This window comes from Apus apus, chromosome 2 (assembly GCF_020740795.1).
Source record: "Apus apus isolate bApuApu2 chromosome 2, bApuApu2.pri.cur, whole genome shotgun sequence".
NCBI classification, from domain to species: Eukaryota; Metazoa; Chordata; class Aves; order Apodiformes; family Apodidae; genus Apus; species Apus apus.
The window spans coordinates 102,881,250-102,893,826 of NC_067283.1; the positions used below are offsets into that span (position 1 = coordinate 102,881,250).

Consider the following 12,577-nt stretch of genomic DNA (forward strand, 5'->3'; position numbering starts at 1 on the left):
CTCCTTTCCATCCACCACAGTTTGCTGTGGCACCGCACTCATGTGACTAACATCAGAACCCAGCCCTCAAGTTACAAACCCAAGTGTTTTGCCAGGAGGTTTTTCTTAGTCTAGTCTAAATGGAGATACAGGAGTCTATACATCTAAGACAAAAATCAAGGAATTAGTGTTGTGATTTCTGATGCGGATTGGAGCAATGTTCTCTTTTGCGTCTGTTCTGACCATGCAGCTTTCTGAATAATAAGTATTTTCTTCTCTGTGGGACAGTCAGCTTCTGTTCATGTCCCTAAGGACTTTTGTGTTAGGACAACTGAGATGTTGTTGCGGGCATTAACATTAACAAATATTAAGGTGTGTTTTAGCAAAAAGATTGCAACTGTGAGTGAAACAAAGTAAATAAAAACTGAAGAAGGGTGACAGACATTTTTCTTCCTCAATATAAAGAGCTTTGTTTTATTTCAGGAGTTTAATTTCAGCTATCTCTTTTCTCACCATGTGAGTTCTGTATCCATGCAGTTAATTTTTTTCTGCGTGTAATTTAAAATCAAGTTTCCAGTAGAAAGAAAAAATGTCAGTAAAAATACAGTCAAATGGGTTTATCCAAACCCCACTATAAACTGAAACTCATCCCTTATCCAAATCTGTCACTTCTTTCTTGGCATAAATTGCATATCCAGTAATTCACTGATTTTTAGCACTTCGTTTCTCCCGTTATTGATGTCTCTCCAAAACTTTTGAAATCAAGGGCATGGTATTTCTTACTTTTCTCCAAATACTTCTTGTGCCTAGTTTGTGCTGGCACAGCTGAATGTGGTGCAGGCAAAGGGCTCCTGCTCAATAGGATCTGATGGTGGTCCTGTCCCACCAATGACCAATGAAGGGAGCAGCCCTTAATGAATGCTGTAACCTGCACTGAACATGTCTAGGTGCCTTCCAGCTTTGTATTTCCCCTTGCGTGTTTGCCAGTACACTGAGACACTATTTATTATAATAGGTGTTAATAGTCCTTTAAAGTTTCTCTAGCTTAGTACAAAAGGACATTTTTTTCCAACATTTCAGCATTTTGAGAAATATGTTTTCAACATTTTCTACAGTCCCTAAAAGGAAGACAACTGCAAAAATTACAGCTTTGTTAAAGAAATGCTTTGTTCAATCAATAGTTCAAATATAACTTTTTCTAAAATTCTTGAGTCATGTTTATCTGATTCTTTGCTTTATAAATTGCCCTTTGGACCATCAACAACATGCTTGAACTATAACAAATATAAAGTAAAAAGTTGATTTAATGGCTAGATACAGAATATGAACTGCCATCTTCTTTCTAGTAGCTGCTTCTAACAGACACAGAATAAGTAGGAACGAAACAGGCTGCAGGGAGAATGAACCTTTCCCAGGTATACTTTGCTAGTTCTGCCCTCCATAGCCTTGGCTTTATTTGTAACCTTGGGTAAGAATTCCAGCAGCACTGGTTTTTAATCTGTAAATTAAAAAATTATCCTCAAATGCATGAAGCAGGTGGTGTAAAATCGAAATATAAAATACTTTGGAAACAGGACTTTTACTGCACTGAGGTCAGGTAAGGTGATACTAAATGTTGTCTTCTATCAGCAAAATAACTTAAAGATGCATATTTTCTGAAATACTAATGGTTTACTTTATTTATTCATACCATGTAAGTCTGGCTGCCTGTGATTTAGCTGAGTGTTTCCTAGAGGATTTATAAGGCATTTTCTAAGCCTTCATCAAACATTTTTTATTGGCTTTTGGCTATAGATAACCAATAAATCATTGAGCAACCATCACCAAGTCTACCTGGCACAGGATTCTTCTATGTACTGAAAATTGTTTTCAAAGCCTTCTAAAGGAAGTGAAAGAGGGCAGACTGCACAAAGTGAAGTATTCATTTGAAAGTATGTCTGCACTCCTGAACCAACATGAGGTTTTCTTGTTGTTATCCCCCCTCCCGTGTACTTTGCTTTTGAAAGCGTAATTAAATTAACAGGTTTTTGTTTTCTCAAGAAGTATTAGTATTTTATTTTCTCATTGGAAGTATCATCCATATTTTCTTTGTACCAGGTAACATGGTGATAAGCATTGTGATGTTATTATTGATGTAGAATTGCTATCTGGAGACTTGAGGAACTTTTTTGTTTAATCCAAAAAGTAAAAGGAAATGTCAGTAATAGCAGTCATTGGGGTCTGTGGTTAAAGAGTACTCAAAGACACTAATTTAAATGTTTTTTGCTATGAAGTTGACCCTTAGGAAGCAATAATGAGTAATGTGGAACTGACTTGTAGAAATATCCTTAGTCAGGATATTTTTACTGGTTTTATACTTAATGCCTTTAAGCAATGTTTAGAAATTCACCAACTATATGCCTGTATATTTTGTCTTTTAGGGCATACAGGACGATTATTAAAATCTCTGTGTTTCACCAGTCTTTCGTTTCTGCTGCTGCACATCATCTTTCAGATTACAATAAACAGTCTTGAAGCTGGAAAAACTATTGAACCTGGTTTTAACTGTGAGTAAAACCTTTTAGTTTTCATTAGCATTTCAAGTGTTCGAATGCTTCAGTGGTTTGAAAGGTGAAGGGCTGATGAGAAGGCACTTAGCATTGTGCTCCTGTGGGTTTGCAGCTTGCTTCTGTTTCTCAGCTGGTTGCTTTAAGAATTACTGTTAGCAGGGCAAGAAGAATAAATGGGTTTAAGAAATGAGAAAAGTGTATTAACTATTTTATTCCCACCAGAGATACATTCTCTTTGGATTTATCACTGTCTCTTGTATGTCTTCATTTACGCCTTCTCAAAATCTCCATAGAACTTGAGGTGGCTATATGATCATGTTGTTCAATCATAATTCAGTGTATTAAGAATAAAATGAGGTACAGCAGTGAAAACCCCACTACCCATCTATTATGCCTCTGTCTGATGGAACTCTCTGAAGTTGTTAATTTAATTTAACTTTTAAATTTTGGCTCCAAGATTTATATTCCTAAAAAGTATTTGTCTTTCTTGCCTGTGTTGTATGGGAAGAAAGATTTTCAGCTTTTATTTATATGTAAACACTACTTAGAAATATACTGCATGACATTTTGTATCTTCCTCTCAGGAAATGTTATTCAATAATTCAGAAACAAACATTCTTTATGGGACAGAAGTTAATTAAAATATCTATCCATTAATTTAGATATGTAACCTCCAGGTAGAAACTATTTGTAATTGTCTTACAATGCTTACATTTAACCTTTAAAGATGCCAACTTACCTTGGTAAATGTCCATTTAATTTATCACAGAGCATGCTCGTGCCACTTGAGTAAACATAAAAAACCTTATGTGAACTAAAAGATTTGACTTAGAGTAACAAAATCCTAGGGAAACTTGGAGTGAGCATTACCATTTCATCTTCACCTCAGACCATTTTTTAAAGTAAAAGGCATAATTGTGTTTATGAAATACCAGTTTTAATTGGAATGTCTTGGGCTTTGTCAGTTCAAATCAAACCTCGAGAGTCTGAAACTATTTTTTCTATTTTTCAAAAATGTATATTGTTGATTGAATGAACTGGATTAGTTGCTTAGTTCTGTGTTCTTAGGACTAAAAATGCATTATTTTTACATAGAGTAATTATATGACCTAGACACTGTATGTCTGAGTAGAGATTTCCTGAATGTCCGAGACAGAGGTGCAGCCACTGCCTTTTTTTCCTTCCTGTGGTGGGAACTGGGGTCTAGAGTGGGAACTGATTAAAATAATTACTGCATCCTGAAGAATTCACTCCTGAAGAAACAGAACATGCCATTTCTGTCTGTTTATTAACAGCTGCTGAGTGCAACAGCTTCTAGCTGCCGTTAATAATTATTTCCTTACTTGGGACCACACAGGACAATAGGCATGGCTGTAGTAGTACATCAAATGCCCCTCAGATTGCTCTCTAACGACAAGGCCAAGTGGTATGAGATGATCCACATCCTCACCATTAAGCTCTCTTTGCCACTTGGGAACAGAGGATGGGTTGAAGTTGCCTGTTGGGGACAGTATTTGTCCCAGAGGAACTCCCAAACCGTGCCTGAGTTGTTTAGGAGAGAAGGTGGCTGATCAAAGCTCTTCTGAGATTGTTTTAGCTGTTTAGCAATATGAAAAATTCAGCTGCTGCATTTCAGTGCCTGAATATGTTTGCAGAGTAAACTGGCACCATTTAGTTTAGTTGGTGAGCTTCACGTGAAGCTAATGAAGAGGGGAATGCGCTGCTGGCATTATGGATGCTGGACCCCCAGGGTGCTGAAGAAGAAGTTAAAGAAGGTATAAAGACCATTGTGAATGAAGGGGACAGAAAAGGCTGAGGCTTTTGCTAGATCAGGCAACAAGACAAATTATTGTAATTAAATGGCATCAGAGCATACATGGTACTGTGTAGGTGAGGAGAAGACAGAATTCCTGCTCCAGAAAGTCCTTTGGTAGTTTTCCTCCTTCTGCTTAGTTGGTGACACAGCCCCACTGTATTGCCTGCTCCCCAGCTACACGAATAATGCATTGCAGAATTGAGTAGAGCAGTGTGCTAAGCCATGGCTGGAGGAACGACAGAACGGTGCCTATAGTGTCACACGGTGTTACAATCTCTGCAGTGTAGAGTTAGCGGTTACTGTTCATTCAACACTCTTCACTCAGTGAGAAGTACAAAAGTGTAGACTGGAAGACTGGAGTTTTCTGTTTCCTTATCCAGACCCAGCTCAAATATTAATAAAGGATTTTTCAGAGGTTTTTGTCTTACTCTTAAGCCCTATGGAACTATATGGGAATAGTTCCCCGCTGGAACTATTCTACAGTCTTTTCTGACACTATCCTTTCTTGCTCCTTCAGCCTGATACAGAAATGGAGAAAAAACTTTCCATTAATCTTTATCATTACCTGTTACATATTTGAAGGCCGTAGTGATGTCTGTCATGTGTACTTTTTTCTCTCATTCTCTTCTCTTTATGAAACTTCAGTCCCTCCAAACTTTATGGGTCATGTATCCCAGGAAGATTATCCTCATTGAGTATAAGACCTTCTTGGTCTAATTCTATTTTCTCCAAGTGGTGCAGATATTTCAGGGCCCAAAGCTAGGTAGTATTTCAGCTGAGAAATTACTAGCATATGCTGAGGTATAACATTTATCCAAATGTCTGCAAGTGACACTCCCTGTCTATGCATGGCTATATGGTGCTTTTTGCAACTGTAGCATTTATTCTTGATTCACTTTAACCTACTAATACTTTTCTGCAGAACAGAGGTTTTTTTTACTAATCCCGTATTTATGTAGGTGAATATTCCTGCATTACAATGGAAATTTAATTTTCCCTGTGTTTTTCCAAAATGGTGTAATTTATCATCTAGACTATTCTCAGTTCTATCTCCCAGTTTGCTTGTGGCTTTTTGTATAGGGGCTGCCTGCAAATATCACCTCTGAGGAGTTTTGAATATACAAAAAGGTTTGGGTTTTCCTTTAAATTTAGTCTTTGTTTTGATTTTGCTGGAATTGTATCTCTCTGAGTTTAAATAAATTAAACCGTGTATTGCCTTCATGTAAATGTGATGAGAGTAATTAGTGTAAATGTGCACTTTTGATGCACTACTTTCTAGGCTGGGTAAAAGAACAATATAAAGAGGAAAGGAAAAAACAATATTGTAGCAGAAAGGAGGAAAAACCTTTCAATTTTTTTTTAGTTTATGTTTCATTGCTTATTTTTGCTATGATGAAGTATGTAAGAATTTTATGAAGTTCTAGGATGATTGCTCCCTCTGTTGCTTTCATCCTGCAGGGAAATTCAAGCTGATTCTACAACTCCTTAATTTTTACCTCAAAAATGAATGAATAAATGTTTAAACTTAAATCTGCATTGTTTTGAATTTGTTGCCTTTATGTAGTTAATACTCTAACTCCTGACAGTTTCAGAAATGGGTGAGAGAGGGGTATACATTTGTCTTCAAATTCTGTAGGTGAGTTTGTCTCCATATCTTCAAATGCCAACTTCTGAATCAAAAGATGGTTTTCTGGTTTTAGTTTTTTTCACACTTCTGTATTAAACCTCTGAAAAGATTTTCCTTTTGGTTATAGAAACATTTGAAAAATGTTTAAATTAGAGTTGTGATACAGGCTATCACCTCTTAAACCTTATACAGTTATAATTTCATTTTGGAAATGAAGAAGAACCATCTCTTTGTCTTTTGCATTTAGAAGCAGTTTAATTTGCAAGTTTAATCTGCAAGAGCAAGGCAGACACGTAGAATTTCAGGCACATTTAAAAATACTCTGCTCTTATCCTTGACTTGTATTATTCAAAAGCAGCTGATAGATATGTTTGGGATAAGTAACGCTTGGAATGTTTAGCTTCTTCTGTTTGTTATTTTTTTCATCCCCTTCCCTTTCAGAGCTCATATCCCTTCTCTTTCAGGACGGCTACAAAATGCTACAGCATACTCTAAAGTTATATAGGAGATGTATGTTGGTGGGTTGATGGGTTTAAAAATGTTAAGCAAACAGAGAGTTCTTGTTTCTTCAGAGCCTCGTGAGTATTGTCTAGCACTAACACAATTTTGTAGTTAGAACTTCTTATTTAGCTTAATTAAAGGTTTCTGATTAGCCACAGCTGCATTGTATGGAACTAAAATTGAATACCTCCTAGATAGTTTCTTTTTAAAATCAGAGTTTGTATAGGAAGGGAAAGCAAGGAATACAGAAAGGGTGAGCTGGGCTAATCTTCTTAAGCCATCAAGAGCAGGGTAATCTGTCTTGTTTCACTAATGTTATCTCCATATACGACAGATACGATTTTGAGAAGTAGTAGTATTCATGCAGTAATACAATTTCATTATTGAATTTATATTTTTGATGGAATAAAATTTTGATTATTAGATTAGATAATGTCTTCAGAGTATAGAATCTGTGAGATGGGCAATTGAAGATTAGATCACAAGGTAATAGCGAGGCACATTCTTCAGAATGCATGCTATAGTTCTTTCCTAGGACTAAATTTAAACATCTTTAAAAATGGTATTTCCTCCAGCAGGAATGTTTTCCACAATGTTAATTTTAAACTCATTTAATTCCAATAAATGTGTGCAATTACTCCTCATCATACTACTCTTCTGTAAGTGTATCCTCTTCTTGTGTTTAGTTAGTCTGTAATAATACTCAATTTCTTTTCTCTTAGTTACAGGGGTGCACATCCATTTTTTTTTGTGCTCACTCTACCATGTCTTGGTCTTGAGTTCTGCAAGTGGATCTACTGAAGTGCTTATTCTTTCAGAACAGTATTTTAGTCCATGAGAAATGCAACTAAGAACATTTCAACTATTCACAAATTAAATTTGTATTCAGTGTTTGCTAGTATATCAAAAGGAGCATCTAAGGTATTACTGGGTCTTTTTCTTATACATCAAATAATAGATCTGATGCAGATGAAAAAGATTCCTTGAAATAATTTTAAAAACTTTCTATGAATCTTTGCATTTGTTCACTGTGTATAGTTTGGGTGCTTTGTTTACGAAATGGTTATGTGAAGTAAAAGGGGGAATATGCTTAAAGCACCAAGTTGCTTAAATAGCTTCTCTGTTAGATCATGGGAACTAAATTCAGATACTTCTCTGTCCCCAGTATGCCTTGGTGAATGTTAAACAAATGCATGCCACCATTGTGGAATCATAATAACTTTCGACTTTAGATAAATTTTGAAATTAATTCTTGGCTAAAAGACCATTCTCTGTTTGCATTACTACCAGTGTGTCCCTGAGGTTTTAGGTTATATTAAGAAGCAGCAATACGCAGTACAAATAAATTAGATTTTACCATTTATTGAAAACTCAGACTTGGGACTGCAACTGACCTTTCATAGGAATGACTAATTACTTTTCCCTGTATACCTGGTGAGATTTCATGCCTTTTATACTCTCCTGACTATATGCTTTTAAGGTAGAGATGGTTTTGAAAAGTACTGCATCTGTAAAGGCTGTTGTATTTCTAGTTGGATTTATTAACCCATTGGAAATAAAGATGCTGCTTTTACTTATAAAGGGGCAAAAAAATTAGGATATTTCATACCAAGTTTCATATTTTTATTTCAAAGTGGCAGATGCATGCAGGTCTGTCAAATACCATGGCTTACTGGTCCAACTCCTGCTTGGAGCCTGAGCATATCTCATGAGCTCTTGTCAGCTGCTTGGACACACCATTTCACAAGAGGCTGCCTTGAAAACAAATATTTCGAAAATATTGACAATTTGAAATACTATTTCATAAAACATATACTCTCATAATTTCTTTACCATGCATTGTATTGATAATATTGACAATTTTAATTTCAAAAGTGTTGCTTCATATGGAAAGAAATTAATCCATATGACACTAAGAAAACTAGTAAGTTTATGTAAGAAGTGGCTGCTTCTGAGCAGAAGTCATAGCAAAATAAATGTTTCATTTTAATGCTGAAAAGGTCACTGTGTCCTCTGGGATGGTTTTGCTTACCAAAATTGAAGGTAACAATTACCCATGTTAAACAGTGCTCAAGCACTTGCATCCCAGGCAAACCTGCTCATTCTTCCATAAGAAACATGTTCATTTCTCACTGTCTAGGCAGATGCTGAAGGTGCCTTCCAAACAACTGGTTTAGCTGCAAAGTTGTAAGATCAGTCACCTCAATCGTATGTGTAACATACTCTTCCTTTTTCATTTAGTGAAATTTTTATTTCCACAGTCAAGAGTCTACCTCAAACCTGAGCCCTTCTTTTGATTTCATAGCTGCATTTTTCACATTTCTTTATTCTGACATGTAGAGACTGAACTGTTTAGTCTCTTTAGCAATCGCCTTGGGCTGTTGTAGTTGAAACTAAAATGGATGTTGTCTGTAGACTTATCTCAGTTTGAAAACATTATCCCATTAAGAGTGGGCATTAACTTGCTGAATATTTGCATTTTGATAATATTTGTGTGTGTCAGCTCACAGGTTACAATCTTGGCCAAAGGCTGAGGAAAAAAAAAAAAAAAAGCCTTTACATGTTTCAGAAAGAGTTCCTTGTGTTATCACAGAAGTTGTTAGATTGTATTTGTGTGGTGTCTGTACAAGCAGCAAGGAGAAAAGGTTCAGAAATGAATTTGTGTTTCAGTAACAACTGTGGAATATCCAATATAGCGAAGTTTTTGTAGGATGAAACAACCAAATGTAATACTGCAGAAGAGTCAGAATGGCATTTCACTGAGGGGATATATAAATTGAATCTGATATTGTGTAAGCCTGTGATAACAGTGTTATAAATGTAACTAGATGAGTTCCAGAGTGGTGAGTGGGGGAAAAAAAAAAATAAAATACACCATTCTTTTAACAGAAGATATCATACAGATTCTGCATGGCTCTCTGTCATCCATGTAAGACTGACAATACTAAATCCCACAATATAAAAGTCTAGTTTTAATGGAATTTAGATACGCACATATTTTTGAAGTCCTGAGCTGCAGTCTTCGTTGATTATTAAATCAGTACAGACAGCTTCTTACCTGGAAAGACTTCTTGTTCAGAGAGATCAGCAACTTCAAGTGTTTTGTTTGGTGGTATGTCCTCACCAAGCTATCTGCAGCTCTGTTGCTGTTTTTATTAGCAATATACTAAAGGCTGAGCATATGAGAAGCTGAGAATGTTTCCAGAATACAGGTTAATGTCACTTTATAAAAAGGAAAGGGAACTGTGAAAGCTACTGTTCTTTATTCAAAATCAATATATGGATTTTGTCCTTTTTTTCCCATGCAGTAAGACTGTCCCTTCGTGGTACTTCCATCTGCCTATGGCCATGTGAATTGAGAGAAACCCTGCCTTGATTTAGCTTGTAAACTCCTCCAAGAAAGGGCTTTTCCTGTTCAGTGGTTTGTACTGTATGACCTGCAGCAGAAGCTGGCTGTAGGGCTGGGGGTTATGGAGTTAACACAGCTTGAAGAATAATGAAGATAGGATTTCTTCAGAGGTTCCCTCTTAGCAGCAACTATCCCTGCAGAATAATGAGCTTAAAAGCAATGAATAACTCTTTATCTAAATCTCCTCTGAGAAAAATTCTGCAGAGATTAGCACAAGCAGTGCACACATAGGTTGCAGGAGAGCATTCAACAGCAGAAGCTCCTGTCATAATATTCACATGGCAAGTACTTCTGAAAATCTAACAAATGACAGAAAGGCAGGAGGCATGAATCAAAAAAAAGATAATGTAGTTCCTATCATTCTCTGGTTTCATAGTGTGCTGTTTCTTGTGTAGGTGATATGCAATGTCTGAGTCTCAAAATATGTCAAAAGGAATTTTTCTGTGGAGTTAAGCAGAACTTGAGAACAAAAAAGAATGTTTCTCTGTAAAAATCGGTGTGAGATCAGGTTGCAGTGACACAAATATGTTCATTATACAAGGTCCTAGAAAGGCAGGAGGTTGTACAGTAATATCAATGAACATTTCTGACTGTCACTTCAAGAGTATATAGCATGTGGAACACATCCTGTGATAAGCTTTCAATCAGTCAAAGGTGTTAGCGTGGGGGTTTTTTTGCTTCCCCAGGAACTTGCAACAATAGTTTATCCTGCACGTGAAAGTTAGTTTTCCTTTAATTCAGTAAACACTGAATGTCGGCATTTCTTCAACACTTTTTCTGCAACTTTATGCAGCCAGAAAATTTATGACTGGGGAAACAGAAGCTTCTGTAATTGCTTCTTAGGCGTGTATGATAAGTCCTGCTTAATTTCCTGCTGGATGTTAGTGCCTGGCAGTTCAGAAAGTTGGTATTCATGGTACTTACGGAGTCTTTATTTCTGGACTTACATGCTGTCATGTGAAAACAGAGCAACATTCTAAACACTCATTTTCAGTCTCGATATATAACAGCTTCTGTATAATGTATATAATTACTTTGTAATGATGTTAGCGTACTCAGTTGTTTTCTTCCATTTAGAGAACCTGACACAAGAGGTGATCCTTCTTACTGCCACTCACAGTTTATGGTTTTCACAGTCAGATCTGCTTTGGAGAAAAGAGCTGGGAAACCACTGGGTGGCCCATGGAGTATACAGCTTGTTTCTGAAGGTGGTGGACTTCCAAAGATATTCTTGTTTTGCACCTGAGGAAACACCCAGCAAGCCTTTTGGTGCTTTGATACAGACTTGGGCAGTTGGAGTTTTTATGTCCCAGTAAGAAAGTAACTGTTTTGTTGATTTATACTCTTGGTTAGTGCTCTTAGTAAACTGAGAAGCACACGTGCAAGGAGTAGCCTTCAACATTTTTGTAAGTAGCCTCTCCCTTGCTTGTCCCTAGTTCTGTGCTTAACCTTCCTATGAAAAACTTATCAGACAGTACGTGTGGCCAACTGCTTCTAAGTCCCAATATTTTGAAAAGTTTTAAAGACAAGCAAAGTCAGAAATAGGCTTCTCACACAGTTACAGTGAGAAAACTTGTCTGTAGGGTTAGACCTTCCCAGTGACACCAGTCCTACTTCTGCAGTGATTTTCTTGACTCATTGGCAATGTTTTGCTAAAGCAGTATGGGGTGTGTAGGGACCAACACTACAGTGCTTTAGCAACCAGCATCTCTGGGCTGGTGCAAAGCACCATGTTAAACGTTCCCTTGTTGATCTTTCATATCACTGTAACATAAATATTTTACTGGGGAGTCTTAGTCAGAATTACTGTTCAGGAATAGGAAACTATATATTTGTGTGCTGGACACTGTTTAGACAAATGCCTTCCACTGAGAATAAATATTTCACTTTATTTCTGAGGATGTCTCTTCTGTTTGGCTGTTTACATCTTTATGTATTGCTCTTTATCACAAAATCATTTTCAGTGTTTCTAAAAACCCAATTCGTTAGCGTAACAGTAGGAGCCTTTGCCTGTGTCTGTGCCCACATTTTAAGTTTGAGGGAGTTTTGGTGTGAGCCCTTGGGCTTCAGCCTTCTGTACCTCTTGATGCTTTGCATCAGCAGCATGGGTCTCAGCTGGGAAACAAAGGGCAGATTTCGGTTGAGATGATGGCAGCTGCCCACCACAGCCACTCTGCCATGGCTGGACCACTAATTGGGCATCTCAGCTGCAAGCACAGGCGAGGTGCTGTGCTTGAAGGTGGCAGCTATGAGGGGTGGTCCCTGGCACGGCATGACCCCCAGCATGTGGTTTCCCCCAGGCAGCTTAAGCTGGAAGCTGCTCAGGACAAAACCCAGGTCTTGACTCAAGATTAAGCTTGAGTTGAAAGATCCAGTTTTACTGAGCTGTTTTGTGAAATCTGTGATGTAAAACGAATCACCGAATCACAGAATGTTAGGGGTTGGAAGGAATCTCTGGAGATCATTGATTTCTACATATCATCAGTGATGCCAAATGCCTATTTTAAAACTGAAAACAATTTTACCATTATTTTCACATTGAAGTAATGTGAAACACTAAAAAGCATTTATGATGCACTCCAGCCTGTGGCTGATAAGACTTTTATCAAGCTTTTTGGGGTGTATTATCCTGAATTTATTACTATACTCTGTAAAAGAAAGGTCATTCAAAATGAAACCAGAATCTCAGGCCTCTC

At 37.0% G+C, this 12,577-nt stretch overlaps 1 protein-coding gene across 1 annotated transcript in view; it reads left to right on the plus strand.

The window, feature by feature from the left end:
• Nucleotides 1-12,577, plus strand: part of PIEZO2 (piezo type mechanosensitive ion channel component 2) — a 320,085-nt gene that overhangs the window by 112,364 nt on the left and 195,144 nt on the right. Inside the window, exon 3 of the mRNA XM_051612156.1 lies at nucleotides 2,400-2,525. Within this exon, the coding sequence (XP_051468116.1) occupies nucleotides 2,400-2,525 (126 nt within the window). The remainder of the gene's footprint in view (nucleotides 1-2,399; nucleotides 2,526-12,577) is intronic.